The sequence below is a fragment of the Nothobranchius furzeri genome, chromosome 18 (genome assembly GCF_043380555.1).
Source record: "Nothobranchius furzeri strain GRZ-AD chromosome 18, NfurGRZ-RIMD1, whole genome shotgun sequence".
Classification (NCBI taxonomy): domain Eukaryota; kingdom Metazoa; phylum Chordata; class Actinopteri; order Cyprinodontiformes; family Nothobranchiidae; genus Nothobranchius; species Nothobranchius furzeri.
The window spans coordinates 12,347,701-12,375,035 of record NC_091758.1 but is presented as its reverse complement, the minus strand read 5'-3'; the positions used below and the strand labels follow the sequence as shown (position 1 = coordinate 12,375,035).

The window sequence follows — 27,335 nt, the reverse complement described above, 5'->3', positions numbered from 1 at the left end:
CAGGAGGAACTAAAATAAAAGGCTTAAAGGAGCAATATGTAAGAATTCTTTAGTGAAATAACGTCAATCATGTTAGAAATACATCAAATCCAATCTGTATAAAATTACTAGTGGAGTTCCACAAGGGTCAGTACTAGGCCCTAAACTATTTATTATTCATGTAAATGATATTGTCTCTACATCTAATATGTTCAAGTGTATGTTATTTGCAGATGACACAACTTTTTATTATTCAGGAGACAATATTGTGGCGAGCTCAGTCACGGAGGAGACAGAGGTTTCTTTGGGAGCACCCGTTTAATCTTACACTCCTCAGCACGGCCACAGCAACAACAACAAAAAAAGAGCGCGCTCTCACCGGAAAAACAGTCGCCGAGAGAGCGCGTCACCCGTCACCATAACAACATGACAACAAGCACATAACTAATAACAGAACAAACCCCAAACAGCCCTGGCCCGCTACAATATTTATTAAATGATAGAAGTGATACAAACAGAGTTGAAAAAAATCTAATTATGGTTTGATGGGAATAAGCTTTCATTGAACACAGATAAATCATATTTTATGATATTCAGTAATAGAAAGTTGAATATAAAAACATTAATAAAATTTAACAAAATCTGTATTAAAAGACTAAAGGAAGTAAATTTTTTGGGAGTCATCACTGATGAGGATTTATCTTGGAAACTACATATCAATAATATCAAAATTAAAATAACTAAATTAATCGCAGTATTACACAGAGTGAAATGGTCACTAGATGACAAATCCCTATATTTATTATACAATTCATTGATCGTACCGTATTTGAACTACTGTGTTGAAATTTGGGGAATAACATATAAAACCTACACACATTCAGTTTTTTCCTACAAAAAAAGCAATAAGAATTATAACAAGAAGCAATTACAGAGATCCATCCAACCAATTATTTATCAAATTAAAAACTTTAAAATTTTATGACCTAGTAGATTATAGTATTTAGAAATTTATGTATAAAGTCGACAAAAAGCAACTTCCAACAAATTTAATTATGAGATTTATGGAAAGAAAGAGTAGTTATGATTTGAAAGGCAATAAATTATACATGATACCAAAACATAGGATAAATATAAAGGAATATTGTGTATCAATATATGGAGTCAATATGTGGAATAAATTAAGTGCTGAACTCAGGAATACCAAAACAATACATACCTTCAATTAACATATCAAAAATGAAATGCTTAGCTTATATGATGCTATGAGATAGACGTATTTATGAAGTGGAGAGAACGAAAAGGGAAAACACACATTATATGTTCTACTTTGTTTCCTTTTAGTTATTTTTTTTGTGTTTTGTTTTGCATTGATTGTTTTCTCCTTTCAATAATATAAGAAGAAAAACATTTATTTCTGTGTGTGTGTGTGTGTGTGTATTTGTTTTTTCTCCATTTTTTGCCAAAGTTCAAACAGTAAACCAGGTCAGACATTTTTTTAACTATAATAACTTTGTTGTCATTTGTATTTATTTTGGTTAAGGGAAACATAATAACATAAGTTTTGCTTCTTTCTGTTACTTTTTCTTTTTTTTATTTTTTGGCAAACCTGTTTTGTGTTTTGTTTTTATTTGTGAATAAATGAAAATAAATGTAAAAAAAATAGTTATAGTGAAACAGGTTTACTCCTCAGCCTGCTGAGGGGGCGCTCAGTTTTTCAAAATGGCCAAAGAGGAAAGTAGTTACTGTTTACAACCTGTGAAGTTGATGAGTCTGAGGCGAGCTAACGCGGCAGCACCGGCATTCATAATTCAACACTGGCAGGCAAAAAGCTCCAGAGTTGTTTAAAAAACCAAAGCCAGCAAACAGGAGCGACCCAGGAGTTATTTTTTGTACCCCTATGAAGCCACAGCATCTTTTTGTTTTTCTTTGGTGTCGGGTGAAGCAGGCTATAGGCTAACGTTAAGCTAACAATGTAACGCGAGTTAGAAGCAAATAGTCACTCAAGAAATCTCAAGCTACTTTTTAAAATGACCAACAACTTACAGTATATGACTCGGCTTTGCTCGTCACCTGTCTTTGGGCCTTTAATATGTGCTTGATGATATAACCAGGTACTTTGGGTACACCAGGGAACAAAGATTTTATAGTAATTTGACACAGAGGCAAAAATATAGTTTATAAAATCCGTTTATTTCTATAGTTTTACTACTAATGATGTAGTCATCATCATAATCAAAACTTTATTCCAGAAACAATGAGGTCCATAGTAAGAACAGTATAAATAAAGGATAAAATGATTAAACCAGACACATATAAGAAATAAAAAGCATAAGGACAGAGCTAGTTGCACATGTACATGCAGCTCCTGCAGCGTTAACACAGACTGGACGAGAAACGAATTGAACTTTGTTGGACATTAGTCAGATCTCAGAGCCTGTTAGCCTACACGTACATCTGTACATGAGATCACGAGGCACTGCAGCACAGCAGGGAACAACAGCCTGCATAAACCCCTGACTGGCTCTGCTCCAGCGAGGGACCTTCAACAGAAGTGGTACAGGACAAATGATTATAAATGGTGAGTCAAAGTGATATCAAATGAGAAAATGAATAAACTCTGATCAAACATGACCTTATGTTATAAGAGCTTAATTAAGTGACTCAGAAAGATGTGATGTCTGGGTGTCTAAAATAAATCTGGTTTGTGGCGTACCAAAAGGCCACGTGTTTCAGGGCAACTCCTTCACACGGGTCAGTCTGACACCGTGGAGCCGATATGAAGAGATGATTCTTAACATCCTGCATACGTCATGAGCCTCAAGGCCGCAAGAAGCAGAACTTACCTTCTACTCTCTGAATAAAGTCTGTCTTCCCAGGCGTAAATACTTCAGATCTTCATAAAATCATATTTTGTTGAATGAACAAAAAGTTTAAATCCAAAGTGTGTGTTTAATGTGTCTTATGCTTTACATTACGGGTTCAAATGAACATTTTTCCTGTGATAATTCATTTCAGATCTTAAATTACACCAGATTAGTATTTGTTGAGTTAATGTTAATCTATATCCACACATTCCAACATTGTTATTATTGATGTTTTAACATTCACCTCACAGTAATGTGTAATAACACTTTCACTTCACACTAAGAGTTAACCTCTAAGTATCTGGGTGAGGGAGTGATTTTCTGAGGTCTTTGGTAATGCCCTTTAAACTTGTCAAATTCTGATTTGTCTAAATTTGTCAACAAACAGTTGATAAAAATGAGGATACCTCCTGAGCCCTCAGTTCTCCACCAGTTCAACTGGTTCGGCCGACTGGCGAGCTAGCATTTGGAACCGATCTCTTTCTGCTCAAAGCCTCTCTGCAACGCTTGCGAGTGTATCAGATGCAAAATAGATTCGACAGCTCCCTGCCTTCACCTGGAGGGGCATCTCAGACCCAGAGGTCCACTCTACCGGCAGTGTCCAATACCGACCCCTTGTCTCCCTGGATCGCACGAGGACCTTCAACACAAAGGGTCCGTAGGTCTGCACACTGGCGTGGGATGGTTTCATGAATAATCTATAGCTTGTTAAACCACACAGTACAACCCAGACATCACAAGATCTCTCAGATGCTTAATAAAGTTTGGCTACAAACATCTAGCTTATATTCCATCATTTCATTCATAATTTTTTGTCATTTACAATCACTAGTTTAATAAGATAGAATTAAATTCATTTTTATAACTATACTCTTGACTCTGTCTGCATTAATATGAAGCGTGTGTTCCGTGAATAGTCCAAAGATCCTAAAGTAATATTAAATCAAATATTCAAAAACCAATCAGATTGACACTTCACATTTATATGGGTTTTCACATCTTATTGATCATTAAATAAATGTAGCTAATTCTCACTGCTACAGGTTGAATTTAATTTAGATTTAATTGGTTATCAAATTAATAATAAACCATCCAACGCCATCGTGACGAGCCTACGCTCCAGTGTAGTGGAAGTTCTCGGGTATCCGGTCGGCAAGCGAAGCCGTCTCGGCAAAGCGAGAGAGTGGACTTCTGATGTATCTGAAGGTCGTATAAGCCCCTCAGGAAACGCAAGACTGGTCGAAAAGATACCTCCTAGGCGGCATATGGCGGCAAAGAACTGACCGATTCCGAAAAAGGATGATTCATATGCAGCTAAAATTATTCCACTGAAACATCTAGTTTGATTCCCCAAAGGATGGTAATTTAGCGTGAGCTGGAAGCTTTTGCAGCCAAAGCTTCCAGCTCATGCAATTCTTGCAAAGCTTTCAGCTTACGTTAAATGACCATCCGTTGGGGAACAAAACCGGATTTTTCTGTGGAATAATCTTAGTGGCATGTGAACCATCCCTTTACAGAATCAACCGATTATTTGTTCAATCTACAAACAACTCATCAGCCATGAAACGGTCTGCCTCAGAAATTAGGGTCCATTTAAATTCCCAGCAGTAAAATACCAGATAGTTCTATGAGTAACTATGATGTAAGGAGACCTGTGGGGTTGGAGGGAACATTTACTTCTGGGCTCAACCATGGAGGGTGTCTGATGGCAGGAGGATCTCATCTCTTCTTTTATTTATTTGCGTTGTTTATACTTGGCTTCATCAGAAAGCGATCTCTGGCTTTCGCCGGAGCGGTTCGCAGCCGAGTGTGAAGCAGCTGAGAATCGAATCAGCTTCTCTAAATCTGAGACCATGGTCTTGAGTCAGAAAAGTGTAGAATGCCTTCTCCGGGTCAGGGATGAGGTCCTGGAAGTGGGATTTGTGTAACACATAATCAAGTGTCCCTTTATGCTATTATTAGATGTTAGCTCCGTTTGTTTCTCAAACGTGATTCACTAAACCAGCAGAATTCAGTTTGGTTCACACTGACATTTGGACTCACTACTGAACTCCTTTATCCACTAGGAGGCGCACTAGGCTAGCTTATAGCTGATAACAGGCATGGGCAGGGGTTGTCTGTGAAGAAGAAAAAAGAGAAAAGTGTGTTTTGTGCTTTTTTTGGCACTTTATTGAGGACTGGAAGCTTTGATTAGATATTTGATACAGTTGAACACGTTCTGTACAAAGTCAGTGTGAACGAGGAGTCCTTAAAAACAAATAACTATTCAATGAAACAATAACAATAATAATAACAATAACAAAGCATGTTTCAGATTCCTACCGCTAAAACGTTTATCTTCCTACAGTCAGTTTCAGCTAACATTACCTCAGGCAGGAACAAATCCTCACAGATGATGTTGAACCTCGGAGACAGGACAGACACAACGAGGACAGACATGCGTAGTGAGGACAGACAGATGCAGTGGAGACAGACAGATGCAGTGAGGACAGACAGATGCAGTGAGGACAGACAGGCATGGTGAGGACAGACAGATGCAGTGGAGACAGACAGATGCAGTGAGGACAGACAGATGCAGTGAGGACAGACAGGCATGGTGAGGACAGACAGATGCAGTGGAGACAGACAGATGCAGTGAGGACAGACAGATGCAGTGAGGCCAGTCAGAGGCAGTGAGGACAGACAGGTGCAGTGAGGACAGACAGATGCAGTGGAGACAGACAGATGCAGTGAGGACAGACAGGCATGGTGAGGACAGACAGATACAGTGGAGACAGACAGATGCAGTGAGGACAGACAGATGCAGTGAGGACAGACAGGCATGGTGAGGACAGACAGATGCAGTGGAGACAGACAGATGCAGTGAGGACAGACAGGCATGGTGAGGACAGACAGATGCAGTGGAGACAGACAGATGCAGTGAGGACAGACAGATGCAGTGAGGCCAGTCAGAGGCAGTGAGGACAGACAGGTGCAGTGAGGACAGACAGATGCAGTGGAGACAGACAGATGCAGTGAGGACAGACACAACGAGGACAGACACGCGTAGTGAGGACAGACAGATGCAGTGGAGACAGACAGATGCAGTGAGGACAGACAGATGCAGTGAGGACAGACAGATGCAGTGAGGACAGACAGGCATGGTGAGGACAGACAGATACAGTGGAGACAGACAGATGCAGTGAGGACAGACAGATGCAGTGAGGACAGACAGGCATGGTGAGGACAGACAGATGCAGTGGAGACAGACAGATGCAGTGAGGACAGACAGGCATGGTGAGGACAGACAGATGCAGTGGAGACAGACAGATGCAGTGAGGACAGACAGATGCAGTGAGGCCAGTCAGAGGCAGTGAGGACAGACAGGTGCAGTGAGGACAGACAGATGCAGTGGAGACAGACAGATGCAGTGAGGACAGACGCAACGAGGACAGACAGGTGCAGTGAGGACAGACAGAGGCAGTGGAGACAGACAGGTGCAGTGGAGACAGACAGATGCAGTGAGGACAGACAGGCATGGTGAGGACAGACAGATACAGTGAGGACAGACAGAGGCAGTGGAGACAGACAGATGCAGTGGAGACAGACAGATGCAGTGAGGACAGACGCAACGAGGACAGACAGGCGTGGTGAGGACAGATAGATGCAGTGAGGACAGACAGATACAGTGAGGACAGACAGGTGCAGTGGAGACAGACAGGTGCAGTGAGGACAGACGCAACAAGGACAGACAGGCGTGGTGAGGACAGACAGATGCAGTGAGGACAGACAGATACAGTGAGAACAGACAGGTGCAGTGAGGACAGACAGGTGCTGTTAGAACAGACAGGTGCAGTGAGAACAGACAGGTGCAGTGAGGACAGACGCAACGAGGACAGACAGATGCAGTGAGGACAGACAGTTGGCACATCAGCAGGTTTTAACTGTCGCTGTGACATCAGACAGGCTAAAAGGCCAACTTGTTCGTGGTCACATGACCCTTTCAGAGCAATAAACTCCAGCTTCAGCTACTTTCTTGTGCTGGCTGCACCCACGTGTGTGCACTACCATTCTTCAGTAAGTCACATTCATTCACTAATTTGCAAAACATTTCTTGTATCTTTTGTTAAAACTTACTGAGAATCATCAGAAAGAACACATTTAGGGACAACAGCAGTTTGCCTCAGAGTCCCTCAGCGGCTGGAGGACCATTGGGCTTCCTCAGGTGTGTTGGTGGAGGTTCAGAGCAGGCTCTCTGTTCCACATGTGTCAGTCCCGTTCTCCAGGGGCCAGGTGGACAGAACTAGCTCGCTGAAGTTCATGTTGCTCTCGTTGAGACGGCGTACGCGGTAGGCCTCATAGTGGATGTCGTGTGCCACGTCCTTCAGGTCTTGCAGGTGAGACCTTTGGAAAACAGAAAATACACACAGAAAAGAATTCAGTGGCACTAAACGTCTAACCTCTCACTCACAGCAAACACAAATGGGATGCTACATTCTACTAGTTTTACTCCGTGCTACATCTGTGTGAAACGAAGACGTCACATTAGATGGAACAGGTCTGAAATGGTCTATCAGTAAAGACCTTCTCTGTGCTTTAGCACTAATTGATAGGAGGTTACACAGTGCTGTGATCCTAGGGCAGATGGTGCGGTCACAGAACGTTTCTCTTCATGTCTTCACTTCTCTCTGAAGAATTCTGCAGCCCTCATTTATGAAAGTTGGAGCTTTCACTCGGAATTCTTACCAACAGCTTCTTTAATCAGATGTGGGCGGAATGTTCAAAAATACTATATGTATGCGTACCCAAAGGTCAAGTATTTCATCAAAATGAACAGAAATTCACTTTTTTATTTGCAGACACAAACATCCCATCAGTCTGGCCTCCAAACAAGAAGCACTACACAAGGCCTTGTCACCGGATAAAGGAGACATAATCATTCCTAGCTACCTCATCTTGGCTGGAACAAAAGTCATGCAGCAGACCAGACTTTCACGCTGAATAAACTTCATCTTCCTTGAATCATACATAATTTTACAACTTTATAGGTTGATATAATCAAATGTGTTGGATGAACAAGATGTTCAAATCCCAAAGCATGTGAATAATCTGTGCATTAATGATGTGTTAAATGAATATTTTTCCTGAAATGATTCATCTCAGATCTTAAACTACACAAGATCAGTGTTTGTTGATTTAACAAGTTCATCTGTCAGTATACTCATACATCATTCGATTAATATTAAGGTTAACATTCACTTCCCACTAAGAGTTAACCTCTTAATATCTGAGTGAAGGAGTGACTTTCTGAGGTCTTTAATGCCCCCCTTAAAGAGAAAATAGCAGGTAATTTTTTTTCTAATTCACATAAAATGCTGTTCAAAAATACTATTTGAAAGGCTTATTGTGGATATTTGGTTTAAAACACACAACAGCAGAGTTTTCTAGTAAAAAGTTCCTTTCTCTTGTTTCTAAACCTGAACCTCTGACGTAACCAAAGCGAGTTAGAAGCTCGGCGCTGCCTCAGCTCAGAGTGGAGAGTGGCTAGTTTTAGGGTAAAGAGGTCATGTGATCCAGTCAGTGTGTGTTTACTAGGGTTGGGTTGTGTTCATGTTAATAAACTAGAGTGTGTGAAGGCTGCACCAACTCCAGCCTGTCTGGACATCGAGTCCACGGGTTTCCAGATAAGAGAAACAACGCCTGTATCTCCGTGCCTGAGGGTGTTTCTGCAGCTGAAAAGACGGACTTCTGTAGCCCACATCGGTCGGTACCGGGTCAGGGAGGTCCGCGCTGGGCTCCAGAGACCCGTGGTGGGGTTTAAAATTTAAATGCAAATTTCTGGAGCTCAGATCACCATCAGAACTAGGTCAGAACCGACCACAAGATGAGACGCACTTCTAGGGATGGGTACCGAATTCGGTACTTTTTAAGGTACCAACCGAATTCCAAAGTACCGACCGAGCACCGATTCACTTCATTTCAAACAGTGCCTCGTTTCGGTACCTTCATAACGAGAACTTGCCAAGACAGCTGCGCATGCACAAGAGCGTTATGTCGTCGCTCGCTGCGAGCGAGTTGTAAACAGAGCAGCATGGTAGAAAGAACGAAAGCTAAAGCTTGGGTCCACTTCACTAAATGTGATGGGTAACTGGGTGATGATGAAACCAGCGACAACGATCAAAGTGAGACATCCTCATCTTAATCTGCTCCGGTAGGTAAATAAAATGTTTAAGACAACGTTAGCTTGATATGTTAGCTTCCGTTTCACTAATGGTGCGTTTGCTTTCTCCTCGGAACTCCGAATTTCCGACTAGAAGAACATGAACGCGCTCTAAAGTTTGGCTTCACTTTACTAAATGTGACGGGTGATTGGGTGAAGATGAAACCAGTGACAACGATTTAAGTGTGAGGCATCATCGTTTTAATCTGCTCCAGCAGTTAAATAAACTGTTTAAGATAACGTTAGCTTGATATGTTAGCTTCCATTGCCACCGTTGTTATCAGCTAATGGTGCGTTCGCTTTCTCCTCGGAAATTCTAACTTCCCAGTAGAAAAAATCCAATGAAAAAAGATGGCAAAAGGAATGAAGATACACAGTAAATTTAGTTCACAGTAAAGATGTTTGCTTCAGTTTAATTATCAGCTTATAAAACTACAAGGACGATGTTAAAATACAAACTGTTGAATATTATTTATCGTGATATTTATCAAATATTGTTATATATTGAGAAAAATATATATTTAATTATAAAAGAGAATTAAAATAATAAACACTCAAAAGTATCGAAAATTGGTACAGTTAAGTACCGGTATCGATTCCTAGGTACCGGGAATTAGTACCGGATCGATTCAAATGTCAAAGGTACCCATCCCTATGCACTGCTCACTGGGCCAGTAGAGCTGGTTTCTGGGTCGGAACCAGATCAGAACCACCACCTAGACCACCAGGAGAGGATGTGTGGCTTTTAAATACTAGTGAGGCAGTCGGGCTGGTTTCTGGGTCAACTCCAGCTCAATCACAGGTGTCTCTCTCTCAGCTCAGGTGGCCTGTCGAGCTGGTGTCTGGGTCGGAACCAAATCAGAATCCTCTCAGACCACCAGGAGAGGATCATGCACAGCTTTTAAAACTACCAGCTCGACTGGCTCGCTGGTGTCCGGGTCGGATTCAGTTCACAGAAACCTGCATGAGCTCCAGAATCGGATCACGAGCGTCTCTCTTATTCTCTCTTAACTTATATTAACGAGTATGAGACAGCTGACAGACGCTCATTAGTTTATTATTGTCAAGTATTAATATTATATTAACTGACCGATACTATTTTAGTTGTCTGGATAGTAATCTATACAGTATTGTGATGTTAGCACACAAGTTTAAGCTAGTATTGTTAACTGCAGTTGTAAGTGTAATATTTTATAGTGTAGTGTAGTTTCTGATAGTGTAGTGTAGTATTTGATAGTGTAGTGTAGTTTTTGATAGTGTAGTGTAGTTTTTGATAGTGTAGTGTAGTATTTGATAGTGTAGTGTAGTATTTGATAGTGTAGTGTAGTATTTGATAGTGTAGTGTAGTTTTTGATAGTGTAGTATTTGATAGTGTAGTGTAGTTTTTAATAGTGCAGTGTAGTATTTGATAGTGTTGTGTAGTATTTGATAGTGTAGTGTAGTATTTGATAGTGTAGTGTAGTTTTTGATAGTGTAGTGTAGTTTTTGATAGTGTAGTGTGGTATTTGATAGTGTAGTGTAGTAATTGATAGTGTAGTGTAGTTTTTGATAGTGTAGTGTAGTAATTGATAGTGTAGTGTAGTTTTTGATAGTGTAGTGTAGTATTTGATAGTGTAGTGTAGTTTTTGATAGTGTAGTGTATTTGATAGTGTAGTGTAGTATTTGATAGTGTAGTGTAGTATTTGATAGTGTAGTGTAGTTTTTGATAGTGTAGTGTATTTGATAGTGTAGTGTAATATTTGATAGTGTAGTGTAGTTTTTGATAGTGTAGTGTATTTGATAGTGTAGTGTAGTTTTTGATAGTGTAGTGTATTTGATAGTGTGGTATTTGATAGTGTAGTATTTGATATTGTGTAGTTTTTGATAGTGTAGTGTAGTATTTGATAGTGTAGTGTAGTAATTGAAAGTGTAGTTTAGTATTTGATAGTGTAGTGTTGTATTTGATGGGTGTTTTCCTGAGAAAGCTTGTTTGTGCTGCCGCGGCCCAGACATGAGGTACTTGACGGTTCGTGGATCTTGGTTCAGAACACAAGCTAAAATTCTTTTACCTGCTGCTGTCAGACTCACCTGATGAGCAGATCTCTAAGGTTGGCGAACTCGCAGTGTGCTAGGTTTTCAACTGTTGAAAAAGAAATATCATTTGAATTTGGCTCTAATCGTGACCTACTGCATCAAGTACTTCATGAATGTTAATGAAAACTGAGACTTCTTATTACTAAGCATTATGAGGACTGTAGCTAGCATTTAGAAAATAACACACAATGTTGAAACACAATGAGCCCAGTTGTAAAATTCATACTTGAGTCAGAAACTGAGTTCTGATAGGGGCTGCTGTCCTAGTCGGTGCAGTTCACCAGGCCAAAGGTTACATCACAATGGTTTTACCTTCGCCACTTTAATTGACAACCAAACAATAAAACCAGATGTGAAAGGGAACACTCACCTTCGATGATTCCCCATTTAGTTTTACGGCCCAGAACTTTGTTTCCATTCACCTGGTGCTCCTTGTCAGTTCCCACCACAGCAAAAGGAAGGCTTTCCTGCTGGTCCAAAACCACAAATACTTATTTCATTTGTACCTTTGAGTTTTGCTATTTGTTTAATATAAGCTGTAAATACGTATCTCCATGGCAACAACGGCGGTATGAAATAGTTGCTTTCAGTTACATGTTTGTGGGGCTTTAATGTTAATGACACCTCCCCAATAACAGCTGGTCGATGGACCAAATTTGACTACTGGTTTCTGGTAAAGCAGAACCCATAAAACCTCTGACGTGGACACCATACCCTGATCCTGTCATTGAGGACACGTTCTTCTGTGTCTTCATCGTATTCTCTCTGGGGGTAAATATGAATGCCATTGGCTGCCAGGTCTTGTTTTATCTGCAAAAAGATCAAAATTCAAGTGAGTTTGTGACTGTGGCTCACAAGATCAGAAGAACACTTTTATGTACAGTAAAGCTGGAAACAGTTCATTGAACCTCTACATATCATATGTAAGGGCTCACGATTACCCAGGAGTCCTGATACAGGGCCCAACTCTACCTCGTAAATTAGGCCTGCAAACAGGGTTCGAATTACGGGGGAGCTAAGGGGAGCCTGGCTCCACAAAGCTGTCTAGGGCTATAAATTCAGTTGTGTGTGTGTGTGTGTGTGTGGGGGGGGGGGGGGGGGGGGGCTGGTGTTATGGTCACCAGCCTGGTCTCTGGTGATCAGGGAGCCAGGATCACGCCACCCCGGTGATCTGCCAGACACCGCCCCTCTTCCTCCTCTCCTCCAGGCTACTGATGAGCACAGCTGAGCTGAATCCCTGTAACGACCCACACCTGGCATAAAAGGCTGTGCCATCCAGCAGTCTGGGAGGCAGTAGTGCAGAGGTTCTGCTGTCCTCCAGGCCTCAGGGTTTGGTTTCAACACCTTAGTTGTGATGAGTTTTAACCGGAATGTTAACGCTCTTAGATGATCCAGAGGGATCTTTTGATGTTGTTTTAAAGGTTAACTTGGTTTGATGCAATTTAATTGACTTTGGTTTTAACCCTCCCACTGTCCTAATGGGTGACCCCGCAAGGAAGGTTGACCATTGAGCAGGGTTGATGGTTTATCCCTTGAGGTCCACGTGGCAGGGATGAGGTGGTGCTCACTCCTGCCACATGGACCTCAAGGGATAAACCATCAACCCTGCTCAATGGCCAACCTTCCTTGCGGGGTCACCCATCAGGACAATGGGAGGGTTAACCCTCAGTTAACACCTTCAGTTTTGGTAAAACCTTTAACAAAGTTTTAACCAGGTGTTTTAATGTTAACCTTTTTGTCACATTTTCATTTGGCATTATTTTTATAATGCCCTCCACCTGTTTGCTCACTTGTTTTTAGAACCTTTTATGACAATGAAACCCATTTTAAACCCACAATCATGTTTCTTATGTTACCCCCTCCTTCACATTTTAACACCTCCTGTCGGGGACGTAACAGCTGGCCAGCAGGTTGTGTAGCCTGTTAGCAGTAGCTCGGCCCGTCAACAGTAGAGGCTAGCATTGTTCTGCGGTTAGCAGTACAACAACTCATATTTTGAGTTTTGAAGTGGGTTGGGCCAAGGGGCAATCAGTGAAGCAAACACGAAAATATCAAAAATTCCAGGTCGTCCCTGAACGATTGCATTTTGGTTAAAAAAACATTTTAGGCTTCACAGATCTAATTAAAATGTGAAATTGTGAAATATTAGGGGCATGCCTTTTTGATCGACAGCCATTAGCATTAGCTGTTCACTCCAGGGAAGGCCTCAGTCTCTGTGTCACGATAAGTTTAACAGCCTAGAAGGCAGAGCGTAGCAGAGTGGCTCACCCATACCTCCGGTAGCTTAGGTTAACTTGTAGCTACATCAGAAATGACTTTATTTCCACATGTCTTTAGTGCAGTGGGAACAGACAGAAAAATTTTACACTCACTAGCCACTTTATTGGATACACCTTGTATCCTAGTTGGGTTGTACCGGGTACCTAGTACCGGGTTGGACCCCTTTTTGCCTTCAGAACTGCCTTAATCCTTGTGGCATAGATTCAACAAGGTACTGGAAACACTCCTCAGAGATACTGGTCCATGTTGACATGATGGCATCACACAGTTGCTGCAGATTTGTCGGCAAGATCTGGTGACTGCTGAGGCCGTCTGAGTACAGTGAACTCACTGTCATGTTCAAGAAACCAGTCTGGGATGATTCGAGCTTTATGACATGGTGCATTATCCTGCTGGAAGTAGCCATCAGAAGATGGGAACACTGTGGTCATAAAGGGATGGACATGGTCAGTAACACTACGCAGGTGGGTTGTGGTGTTGCAACGATGATCAGTAAGTATTAAGGGGCCCAAAGTGTGCCAAGAAAATGTCGCCCACACCATTACACCACCACCAGCCTGAACAAATGCCAAATTCTGATCCTACCATCCAAATGTTGCAGCAGAAATCGAGACTCATCAGAGCAGGCAACATTTTTCTAATCTTCTATTGTTTAATTGTGGTGAGCCTGTGTGAATTTTAGCCTTAGTTTCCTGTTCTTAGCTAACAGGAGTGGCAACCGGTGACGTCTTCTGCTGCTGTAGCCCATCTGCCTCAAGGTTCAACGTGTTGTTTGTTCAGAGATGCTCTTCTGTTTACCTTGGTTGTAACGAGTGGTTATCTGAGTTTTGGGCTCGACACACGGGAGGCGACATCGCCTCTCCTCCATTCATTTTCAATGAGACATGCACGACAAAGCGATAATCGCGGGTCTCCCTCCTACCAGGCGAAACGTGAAAAATGTGCGTGTGAAATTTAGCGCTCGTGCACGTGTCGTGCACAGGCGACCCAGCGACGCGATCCCAGAAAGTTGAAACATTTTCAACTTTTCATCGCTGTCGCCCGGACGAGGACCAATCAACGGAGGTTTCATTCACTGACCAATGAGCGGACAGGATGCTCCGTACATCTCCGAGCAAACATGGAGAAGTTGATTATTATTATGTTTTATAGTAAAATCAGAAGTAAGATTTCACATAACTCTAGCAGCACCTTGTGAAACATCATATCTACCACTTTATTAACTCTGAACCGCTTAAATAACCTTAATTCCCTCCAACCTGACACAGCCAAACAAAACAACGGAAGTTTCGATTTCGCCATGGAACAGAACGCGTAGACGGCTTTGCCGCTGGACGCTGATCGCCTCCTGTGTGTCAGGTAATAAAAGCGACAGCGACAAATTTTGCTGATCGCGGTTGTTTGTCGCCTCCCGTGTGTCGAGCCCATTACTGTTGCTTTTCTGTCAGCTTGAACCAGTCTGACCATTCTCCTCTGACCTCTGGCATCAACAAGACATTTTCACCCACAGAACTGCCGCTCACTGAATGTTTTCCCTTTTTGGGACCATTCTCTGTGAACCCTAGAGATGGTTGTGGGTGACAATCCCAGAAGATCAGCAGAGAAAACTGTAGTTCATTTAGCTCTTTTTAGACTTTCTAATGCCATACACACCAATTTGATTGATTGAGTTAGAGGTTGAATCATGAGTTGGGACAACAGTGGCAGAAGAGGTCAGTGCACGTCTCGTAATTGGAGGTTTGCAGGACCATGTCCTGCTCAGTCTGTCACAGTTGTTGTGTCCTTGGGGAAGACACCGAACAGACGTAGCTTGCTAGTAGTGGTCAGAGGGACTGTGGCTTTGATGAGCTAAAGAGGGTCTCTGAGAAAACATGACACAGACTCGCAGGTCTTCATTCCAGAGATGGGACTGAGAGGTCAACAATTAAGTTCCAACAAACCAAAAAAATGTTACCACTGTCCATGCACCTTCTACCTGTTACTTTAGAACAGAAACAAAGCTACTCATCAAACTACATATAAATCATAAAAAGATCAGTGCAATCAGACTGGTCACACACAGAGGCAATGTGTACACGTTTTGCCTTACTCTTTCTTTGAACTCCTGTCTTTCATCAACAGTGAGTGTGTCAGCTTTGGCGATGACAGGTACAATGCTCACAACCTTCCCCAACCTCTTCATGAACTCTACATCAAGAGGACGTAACCTGGAAACACAGCAAGTTCTGGGTAAGGGAAAGAAACAGAATCTGCCCTGAAGTCTGAAGATTTTTGTTGATAAAATATCATCCATCCATTTTCTGAACCCGCTTGTGCACGTAGGGTCGTGGGGGGGCTGGTGCCTATGGGCAATCAGGCGGGGTACACCCTGGACAGAGAGCCAGTCCATCGCAGGGCAACACAGAGACACACAGGACAAACAACCACACACACACACACACACACACACACACACACACACACACACACACACACACACACACCTAAGAACAATTTAGACAGACCAGTCAACCAAAAGCAGTCATGGTTTTGGACCGTGGGGGGAGGCCGGAGTACCCGGAGAGAACCCACGCATGCACAGGGAGAACATGCAAACTCCATGCAGAAAGATCTCAGGCCAGGAATCGAACCCAGGACCTTTTCACTGCAAGGCAAAAGCTCTAACCACTGCGCCACTGTGCAGCCCAATAAAATTTCATATCATCATAAAATTCTAATTATACATCAAAGTACAGTTTAATTAGAAATGCTGTGTTATGGTTTTAGGTAATAGTACACCGTAGCCTAGAAATCTAGACGAACTGTAATCTGCAGGTCGGTCTAGCCACGCTCCAGTGTAGCCTCAGCAGGTCTACCACCGGCCTGATCAGTTCTGTGTCTTGCACTCAGTGTTTGTTAGGGGGACTAAATGCTAGAACTGCAATTGAGAAAAACTACAAAAATGGCGTCGGTTCAGGAATGGTGCTTGTTTGAAACGGCGTTAGCATTAGTCAGTTTAGACTCGGCCGGAGCTAAAAAAAAAGCCTATTGGCTCCATGAAAGTCTCAGCCCGCTCTCTCATCATTTTATTATCCTTCTTTTAAAAAAAGGGTTCAGCCCAAAAAGAGTAAAAATCAAGAATAAAGAGTAAAAGAGAGTAAACAACGTAAAAACTTAATGCAGAAATATGTGTTCATCACATAATGTTATTGCAACATTTTGTAAGTGGTTACTTTTAATAAATTGTCAATAGAATATAAAGGTATTCAATAAAATGTAATATTCCATAAAAACATGGATTATCAATATTATTGAACCTTTAATATTTGATTGATGATGAAACTAGGTACTTTGGGTGTGCCAGGGAACCAACGCTGATGAATTATATGACAGAGAGGCAAAAATATAGTTTATTTCATACTATATTCCAGCAACTAATGATGATGCAGAGTAAATGACTAAATGATGATTTAAGGTAATATCCACTGAGACAATGAAGAAACTCAGATGAAACATGGTCTTTCACATCTGCTGAATTGTTTTGCAGATTAAAACAAATAACGGTTGGATCTTGAAAAAGGATGGTTCTTATTCCATTGGAAAACCTGGTCTGATCTCCCAACGAGAGATTATTTAGCATGAAGGCTGGACTGAAGTTTCATTTCTGTGTGAATCTTTTTATTTTTTCCCGTGTCCTGTCTGGCTGTGAAGCAAACAGAATTAATGTCTGAATGCTGGTGACAAGCTCAACAGATTTACTCTCAGGTGGAGCATCAAAGCTTCTGCTTTAATGCCACGCCTGATACTTAAAACTTTATTGTTATTGGTTTTTTAATGCTTTGTATTTTCGACCAGACACGGAGACAGAGGTGACAGAGAAAGGAAGAGACAAAAGGTGGGAGGGGGGGGGGGGGGGGGGTCCACGAAAATAAACAATCAAGATGAACAAGAGTCTGCTTCTAGACCCGCAGAAAAGGGACACACAACAATACAACAGGAGCAAATTATCACTGCGTCAACCTGATGAAGAAATGTAAAATCAACATTGTTTTACTGAACAACGATCAGGATTTAATATACCTGCTTCGCCACGTTCTGGTTTTTGACCCACGCCTCCTCTCCGACTCGGTCTCCAGCCTCGCCCTCCTCGGGGAACGTCACGTCTAATAAAGACTTTTAAAGGTGCTTTACTGTGTTTGGTATCATCATGGGTCCTTCTAGTTCAGCTCACGACACTTTTATTAAAATTTGTAACGATGAGGCCACGGCGGCGCCCCTTTCGTGTTCTAGATATTAAAAAATATGAACTATAATAATATAATAAAAACAGACTTGTTTCAGTGCTGTTTCAGTCTCAAGGTCAAAGGGCAGGTCATGTCATGTGACACAGGTCACAGACCGACCTGTTGTTGTAGCGTCTTCGCTGGGTGCAGTGTCTAAAGAAAGGACAAGAGTGGGAGGAGAAGAAGTCTTCGTTGGTGGTCTGTATTAGGGTTGCTATTTCTAATAAAAAACAGACAAAAACTGGACCACAGCGGCTGGAATCACAAAGACACTGCTGAGATGTCTTCACAAACTTGGCTTTGATGAGCAGTTTTTGGGCAAGTGCTTAGTGGCTTATTCTTGTGATGGTGCTTCTGTGATGTTAGGTAGAAGAGCAGGAGTCGCCACATAGCCTTGTTCAAGATTTCCAGACCTGTTTGTGTGGCAGAGCTCTAACCAGGTGGCCTGAAGGAAGTCAGCGGACTTAACAAGGGATGCTCAATGTTCTGTTTTTACCGATATCTGATGTTCTGTTTTTTACAGATATCTGATGTTCTGTTTTTACCGATATCTGATGTTCTGTTTTTTACAGATATCTGATGTTCTGTTTTTTACCGATATCTGATGTTCTGTTTTTTACCGATATCTGATGTTCTGTTTTTTACCGATATCCGATATAAGCCAACTCTCATTTCTGATACTGTTATAAACCAATATCGATATTGGCGAGGTCCCCCTAAGAAAAACTAAACCAATTCATTTAAAAAAGCTAAAATCACATATTTTCTATCATGGATGCTTTAACCGTAAGCATTAATTGTGCTAAATGACAACTACTTAATTTATATTAGTCAATAGAAAAAGTGCCATTTTTCATTTGTCTCCAACAGCAGCTGAAGCACAGTCTCCCGGAGATTATCCTGGCAGACACTCTGCAACACCTTTTGTCCAAAGATAACTATGAAGTACATGATGGGAAAAAGTTTGATTAATAAGTTAATAAATAGCGGAGATGGGAATTGTGGCACCAACAACTGAACAAGGTTCATTCACTGTGCTGATTGAAATCCCCTGTTTTAGTTGCTGAGCTGAAGAAAAACACTGCATGGAGATGACTTGCTGTCTCAAATCCCATCTCTGATAAGCAGAACCAGTAAATTAGTGCTATAAAGGTAAGATGTTTTAAGTTTTGAAAACAGACGATCTCTGTTAAATCCTCTGTGCAGAAACGCAACAGAGTGAGCACTCTCACCTCAGACCTATCAGTGAAATATTGTTCTTTGTCTTGATTACGTTTAGGCAGAAACGAGAGAATAAATGAACACGCTGAATGTGCTTTATGCGTTTGTGCCTTGGATAACCTTGTTCTCCTAACTATCAGCGTGTTTAGGAAATGTTTGGATGTGTGTTAAAGTCAGTCGATAAATTGTTAGTAGTGTACACATGCTAAGCTAGGCTAATTACTAAGCATGCTAAGATGTGTGCAATAGTCATAGACATTAATATAGGTAATAGTAATGTATTTTTGAGTAAAAAATAATGAAATATATCTTCAAGACATTGTTAAAGATATAGAACACTCTTGAGCCACACATTTTAGATAGGACTGCCTTGTAATTCGTTCTCTGAGGGAAAAAAACTCCAGTGCACCATCTGACAATGACATCTCTCCTCTGATTGGCTAACAGCAACACGACTCTACCACTGACTCTGTTTGCTCTGCAAAGTTGATGTTTTATCTCCACAAATAACACAAACCTGGAGACGTTCTGCTGTGTGGTGGAGATGCTAATGCTAACAGTTAGCTTCTACTAGCAGAGAGGTTCTCTGCTGTTTCCTGGACGCTAAACCAACAACAGCCTCCCCCGTCGTGAGTCCAGATGGGTGAGTCCATGAATGTTAGTGACAGTGTGACATAGATCTATAAGGCTTTTCTAATCCTAGAGTTTCACCATCTGTTTTCTCTCAGAAGCTACTGCAGGAGGTCGGTGTAAGAGGCTGTTTTCATGTTCAGCCTGTAGTGACTGATTATGATCAGAAATAATCATTAAAAAAGGGTTATCAGTGTTCCACACCTTTAATAGATGAAACATTTGAAACTACAGGATGTTTTTGAATTACAGCACTTTAAGTCTTATGTTTAAAACGATATAGTGTTGGTTAATACTACTTCAGATTGTGAAAAATATATTCTTTAGCAAAAAGTTCAGGTTTTCAAGTAATCGGGTATAAGATTGCTGTTACTTCTTCACAAATCTACTCAAGTAAATTATAAAGTATAATTACATTTTCATCTAAAATGTACTCAATGCAAAGGAGTTAATGTAAAGTAAAATCTTTCCTAACTAATGTAACCTGATAGGGAAAATGATTTTATTTATTTATTTGTTCTATTGCTAAGTCAGCGAGACAACAACAGAATACAGGTGTTAGCATACGCGAAGAGCTAACAAACAACAATAATGATCTATCAAACATTGGCAACAGGAGACAAATTATCAATGCACCTCATTCAGTTAACAGATAATATTACCGTATTTTCTGGACTATAAGTTGCACTTTTTTTCATAGTCTGGCTGATCCTGCGACTTATATACCAAATTATGTAGGCTATACCACGCTGCTGCCGGCCGGCTCCGGCCCAGGAATGAGCTCTCCCCGCCCGCTGGGAGTATTTGAAACACCGCCATTCTCTGCTGGAGACCGTTGCGCGCTGCTGCGCATACCGCTGATGCAACGGCTGGTTGTTTATTCTGTTATTGTTACTCGTACTTGTCTTGCAATGTGAAACGCTTGGTCTCAGATTTTTTAAGAAAAATAATTAAATTTCCCCCCAAAATGCGACTTATATATGATTTTTTTCTTCTTCATTATACATTTGATGTCTGGTGCGACTTATACTCCGGAGTGACTTATGGGCTCGACACACGGGAGGCGACATCGCCTCTCCTCCATTCATTTTCAATGAGACATGCGCGACAAAGTGACAATCGCGGGTCTCCCTCCTACCAAGCGAAATGCGAAAAACGTGCATGTGAAATTTTGCACTCGTGCACAGGCGACCCAGCGACGCTATCCCAGAAAGTTGAAACATTTTCAACTTTTCATCGCTGTCGCTCGGACAATGAGCGGACAGGATGCTCCGTACTCCTCCAAGCAAACATGGAGGAGAAGTTGATTATTATTATGTTTTATATAGTAAATCAGAAGTAAGATTTCACATAACTCTAGCAACACCTTGTGAAACATCATATCTACCACTTTATTAACTCTGAACCGCTTAAATAACCTTAATTCCCTCCAACCTGACACAGCCAAACAAAACAACGGAAGTTTCGATTTCGCCATGGAACAGAACGCGTAGACGGCTTTGCCGCTGGCGCGGATCGCCTCCCGTGTGTCAGGTAATAAAAGCGACGGCGACAAATTTCGCTGATCGCGGTCGTTTGTCGCCTCCCGTGTGTCGAGCCCATTATACTCCGGAGCGACTTATAGTCCGGAAAATACGGTAATGATATACTTGAAAAGGTCCACAAGATCTAATCTACTTAACCTTATCTGCTGTCCTGTTTACTGTCAGCCACTTGGCTATAATTTGAAACCTTTGATGCAACGGCATAAAGAAAGCTGGGTAAACAGACCAGTTTATGTGTGTTTATCCAGTGACTGTGTATGGCTGGATGTTACATTTTAGTTTTGACGACACTGATTCAAACTAAAAAAATAAGTTTGAAAAGTTTGAAAAAGTGGCTCCATGACACTTAGAATTAGGCTCATATGAATTAGATTTAGAAAAAGCTGTGTTCTTTTGCTATGGTGGTGTGTGATGAAATGTGTTCTCCACCTTTGACCCATCCCCCGGGGCAGCAGTGAGCTGCAGACACGGCTGCGCTCGGGAACCATCTGGCGGTTTAACTCCACAGTCCTTAATGGTGAGTATCAAGTGGAGAGGCACTGGGTCCCATTTTTAAAGTCTTGTTATGACTCGACGGTGGATTTGAACCCACGATCTGCTTGCCTCAGGGTGGAAACCCATACCCCTTGGCCACTGAGCTGCTGTTGTCTCTACATGCACCGACGCCACATTAACACCGCCAGTTCATCCCCTTTACTGGGGAGAGAACTGGCATTTCCCAAGACAATTAAGGAATCACAGGTCAGTACCTTTTCCAATCCAGATGTCCTACGCCATTCCGTGTCTCTTTGTGCTTAACTCAAAGAGAATATAGAAATCTAGTTTGGTGGAGAAATGCCCGGCGGAGCTACGGGCGCTAACTGCTGGTCTCTGATGAAAACAATGGCCGCGGGATCAGTGGTGTTTGTGCCGGGCACAAAGCCCGATAAAACAAAAATAAAAACTGAGTTGCCCAAAAAGTAGTGCTCTCCATTTTATCAACAAGTAAATAAGTAAACAAATACACAACATGACGAAAAAGGATTAAAAGTAAGAATTGAAGAATGACTGGAGAGCTGCTGGAACAGGCTGCCTGCCAGTAGTGTTTAGTCTCAGCCTAGATACCTATTGTATACTGGAGACACACACCTACACACAAACACGCCTCGTTTAATCAGCAACGCTAAAGAATGTTGAAAAGACAGAACATTGAAACTGAGGTCTTAAGTCCAGTTCACACGGCAGGATTAGTGTGCTGATTTTTGACCCGATCCTCTACCCCTGACTGTGCTATGAATGCGCCCGGTTCCTGTAGAAGCTCTTTTGTGCATTTCGGCCATGTTTGGTGTGTTAAGATGCTATGGTCTGGTCGGAAGCACGTTGGGACCGATCAGATAATAAATCAGGCACGCGTTGGATTGTCTTGGTCCGATTTTCGAGGAGTCTAGCTCATCAGGCAGTGAGGTGACAAAAGCACTCTGCACACTCCTCCACCATGCTTGTTTTCTCCAAAGCCACGTTTGATCTCGCAGCGTTTCCAGTCTGACCAGGGAAGAGTCCTGTGTAATGTCATTGTGTAGCTTTTACCATGTAGCGCGACACCACACCGTAGGACCAAAACCTTTATATCACCACATGTGGGGTTTCTTGTTTTGAAAATCGTCCAACGCTCTAGAAATCCTGCCATTTGAACCGGGCCTTAGAGACTTAGACCTCAGAGGCTCAGCAGTAAAAAAACATCAGGTATCAGTTGTGCTCTGGACTGGACTATTGGTGCTTTATAAACACAGAAGCCCTGGAAATGAAGCTGCAACTACAAATACATCCAGAACCATGAACCTGTCTCAGCTGCAGCGCAGAACAAAGCAAACCAATAAGAAGACTAAAATGTGTCTGAAAAGTCAAAATGAGGAAGAATTCATGAGCACTACCTTCAAAGCGTTAGCTTAGAACCCTAGGTACATTTGGTCAGCACTAAAGCATTTATGAAGGGAGGCTGTGGCACAACAAACTGCTATGCTCATATACTGTAAATGACCTACAGGAAGACTATCAGGCTGCTGAAGGAGTCTGGACCGATAAGGACAGTAAGGACTTAAACCAGCTGAGACCTCATCTGCGTGCTGGTTTGCTCAGCCAGTTACTCACCTGTGTCCCGTGGCAGGGAGGAAGTAGATGCAGCAGTGCACTCTGCTGTCAGGTATTCTCCTCTTCCGATTGATGTTCAGCTCCTCTCTCAGGTATCGTTCATACTGCTCGTTGACATACTTCACAATGGGCTCCCAGCTGGAGAGAAAGAGCAGCAGGGAAAGGTTACCGGGATGCATCTGAATCATTAACACTATTTAATGTGGATGAATGGAATCAGAAAGCCTAGATAGTTATCAATTATCTTTTAATGGATTTATAAATGAGTTTACTGTTTGAATGGTAATGGAAAATGGTCTGCATTTTTATAGCGTCTTCCAGACTTCTACACCCCCCAAGGTGCTTCAAAACACAATCTGTTATTCACCCATGCATGCACACACATTCACATTCATGGTGGTGAGCTACACTATAGCCACAGCTGCCCTAGGGTGCACTGACAAAGGTGAGGCTTATGAACACTGAGGCCACCAGTCCATCCGACCACCACCAGCAGACAAGGTGGGTTAAGTGTCTTGCCCAAGGACACAAGGACAGGCATACATCTGGACACTGTTGTCATTTTATTGATTCCAAAACCATCCATCCATTGTCTGAACCCGCTTATCCACGTAGGGTCGCGGGGGGGGGGGGGGGGGGGGGGGGTTGGGGGGCTGGTGCCTATCTCCAGTGGTCAATGGGCAATCAGGCGGGGTACACCCTGGACAGAGAGCCAGTCCATCGCAGGGCAACACAGAGACACACAGGACAAACAACCATGCACACACACACACACACACACACACCTAAGGACAATTTAGACAGACCAATCAACTAACAGTCGTGTTTTTGGACTGTGGGTGGAAGCCGGAGTACCCGGAGAGAACCCACGCATGCACAGGGAGAACATGCAAACTCCATGCAGAAAGATCCCAGGCTGGGAAGCGAACCCAGGACCTTCTTGCTGCAAGGCAACAGCTCTAACCACTGCACCACTGCGCAGTCCAAAACCTTTAGAACTAATTGTTGGAACTCAAAATTGGTTTGGTCAGCTCAGTGACCGTTAACCTCCACACACAGGTGAATCCAGTTGAGTTAATTGAAGGGGTCTAATTGTAAGTTTCCCTCCTCTATAAATATCCTCTGAAGAGCAGCAACATGGGGTCTCAGAGCAACTCTCACATGGACTGAAAACAAAGATTGTTCACCATCATGGTTTCGGGGAAGGATACAGAAAGCTGTCTCAGCTGTCTGTTTCCACAGTTAGGAACATATTGAGGAAATGGAAGACCACAGGCCAAGTTCAAGTGAAGAAAAATCTCAGATAAACAGAAGAGAAGAATGGTGAGGACAGTCAGAGTCAACCACAGACCAGCACCAAAGACCTACAACATCCTCTTGCTGCAGATGGAGTCACTGTGCATCGTTCAACTATTCGGTGCACTTTACACAAGGAGATGCTGCATGTGAGAGTGATGCGGAGGAAGCCTTTTCTCCACCCACAGCACAAACAGAGCTACTTGAGGTTGTCATGGTTCTGCCTTCTCTCTGCTGCTGTTGCACTTCTCCTTCATTGTTTGCAGATGAGCATGTTGGGGAGCCGCAGCTGCAGCTAATTACCATCAGCCTGGCCAGAGGATTTAAGGAGCGGTGCTGCCACACCTCATCGCTGGTTGATACTCTACTGTTGGGTATACCTAGCCACGTCCTGACCTGTGCCGTAGCTCTGAAATAAGTTTTACCTGTACTGATCCTGCTCTGCTATCTCGTCTGTACCAGCTCTGGATTTTCTCCACCTGCCTGAGGTGTGCCTTATCCCAGCGTCGTTCAGCTTCCCTGGCCTCCCGCTCTCCACCGCTCACCTGCCTTCCTGGATCCAACATATCCTCCAGCAACCATCTCCACCCTGCATCAACCTGACTTGCCTCTCCCTCCTGCCCTCGCCCTGCTCCACTCAGTAAGCCCGTTCCTCTCATTGTTATACATTTCCTGGTTCTCAGTTTCTAGTCACTCACACCGCTTGTTCTTCTTTTAGAGTCGGAGTCGCCTCGTTTCCTGTCCCGTTTGGATCAACGCCCTTAGTTATCTCTTTTGTTTCTTTTTCTATAATAAAAGTATTTTATTATTGTCTCTTACCTCCTCCGTGTGGGATTCTTCATGTGGGTTAAAAAATTACCACCCAACATGACAGAGGTCTGCTAAAGCACACCTGGACAAGCCAGCTTCATTCTGGAATACGGTGCTGCAGACTGATGAAACCGAGTTATTTGGGCATAACAAAGCCGTTATGCATGGAGGAACAAGAGCACAGCATTCCAGTTAAAACACCTGTTACCTACAGTAAAACATGGTGGTGGTGCCATCATGCTGTGGGCTGTGTGGCCAGTGCAGAGACTGAGAATCTTGTTAAAGTTGAGGAACGCATGGAGTACACTCAGTATCAGCAGATTCTGGAGACGAGTCCAGGAATCAGTGACAAAGCTGAAGCTGCACCGGGGCTGGATCTTTCCACAAGACAACCCTAAACACCGCTCAGCATCTACTAAGGTGTTCATGCAGAGGAACAAGTAGAATGTTCTGGAATGTTCTTCTCAGTCACCACACCTGAATATTATTGAACATCTGTGGTGTGAGTTAGAGAGAGCTGTCCATGCTCAGAAGCATCAGACCTGAATGAACTAGAGATGTTTTGTAAAGAAGAATGGTCCAAAACACCTTCAGCCAGAATCCAGACTCTCACTGGAAGCTATAGGAAGAGTTTAGAGGCTATTTCTGCTAAAGGAGGAGCTTCTAAATACTGACTTCATTTCTCTTGGTGGTGCCCAAATGTATGCACCTGCCTAACTTTGTTTAAACTGTTATTGCACACTTTCTGTAAATCCTGTAAGCTTTGTTTTACTCCTCAAATATCACCGTGTGTGTCCTATATGATATATTTCCCTGAAATATTTTATAACAACCAATTATTTATAAAGAAAATCATGAAGATTAACAAGGCTGCCCAAACTTTTGCATCCCACTCTAAATAAACTTCCAAATCTGGAGTTTTCTGCTGTAATTGGAACAGCCAATGACTGCACGCATCCTCTCAGCCTTCCTAGACATGTTCACAAAAGAAACATCCTCCACTTGCTGCCCAGAGCTCTTACTACAGTAATGGTGGCAGCCCTTACATGTACACTTGCAGTGCAAAATAATTTAGCTTTGGCAAATAATGGTTTACAGCAGCGTTTCCCAAACTTATTTAGCCGCGGGTCCGAAATTAACACTCGCCACTCGCCAAATGCGAGCAAATTGCTCCATTTGGCAAGTAAATTTTTTAGGTCTATCTGCCACATAGCGAGTAAATGTTTGCACCAAATTAGTTATGTTTATCAGTCATCTTCCATGGATGTCTGATACTCCTCCCGCCTGCACACAACGTACACAAACGTACACGAAACGTGAGCGCCGCATCCAACGTCATTTCCACCTATCCCATTCAATCAGTTCATCAAGTTAGCAGTTAGCTTCGTGTTAAAACTAGTGGTGAAATGTGGCGGTTTTTAACTGGAGTCAGCCAGCCTTCCAAAAGAAAACTCGTCGAACTGGAAGAAAAACCACCAGGACCAGTGGCAACCAGAAGGTTTTGTGAAAAGTGGCGAACTGGAGACGGCGGAGTCGTGAGACAATGACCGTGTTCGAGTTGAGCTGCGCCTCGCCTGGAAAACAGACGGAAGCAGCTGGGGGAGAGGCTGAAAGCCGGCGTTTAAGTCGGACAGATTTCCCTACATGTGTAGCTTGGGGGTGACGATGGCTGAAGATATCGCATTAGAGTCGGTTAGAGTTCATACTTGTTTAATTATTTATTTTATTTCTGGTGCCTGTTAGCAGCTGAAACACATCCTCACGTGCTTGTGGATATCATGTATTGTATATGAAGACCTGACTGTAATAATAAGTAAAGGTTATCAGCTGTAGCTTCAGTGTGCTCATAGGAAACGTGACAAAAGAAAACAAAACACATTTCTCTTTATGGCCTATATAGTTGTCATCATCAACGTTACATGATTTACAGAATACATGTGACCAACTAACATTTCATGTTCTACCACCGGATGTTTGGATCAAACTATGAACCAATCAGATCTTAGATCAGGTGAGAGCCAGGCCTTTCCCGTCATCCTCTAGGTTT

The 27,335-nt window shown here is 42.6% G+C and overlaps 1 protein-coding gene across 6 annotated transcripts in view; it reads right to left on the bottom strand.

The window, feature by feature from the left end:
* Window positions 1-6,779: 6,779 nt before the first annotated feature.
* septin12 (septin 12) overlaps window positions 6,780-27,335 on the bottom strand; it is a 125,819-nt gene continuing 105,263 nt past the window's right edge. For 5 of the 6 annotated variants that reach the window (XM_054742129.2, XM_054742132.2, XM_054742133.2 and 2 more), the window contains 6 exons: window positions 23,183-23,320; window positions 15,488-15,605; window positions 11,833-11,928; window positions 11,489-11,588; window positions 11,113-11,164; window positions 6,780-7,229 (listed from right to left, as the gene is read on the bottom strand). In XM_054742129.2, the coding sequence (XP_054598104.2) occupies window positions 7,067-7,229; window positions 11,113-11,164; window positions 11,489-11,588; window positions 11,833-11,928; window positions 15,488-15,605; window positions 23,183-23,320 (667 nt within the window). In that variant the 3' untranslated portion in view covers window positions 6,780-7,066. The remainder of the gene's footprint in view (window positions 7,230-11,112; window positions 11,165-11,488; window positions 11,589-11,832; window positions 11,929-15,487; window positions 15,606-23,182; window positions 23,321-27,335) is intronic. The other variant, XM_054742130.2, reaches the window with a different exon arrangement.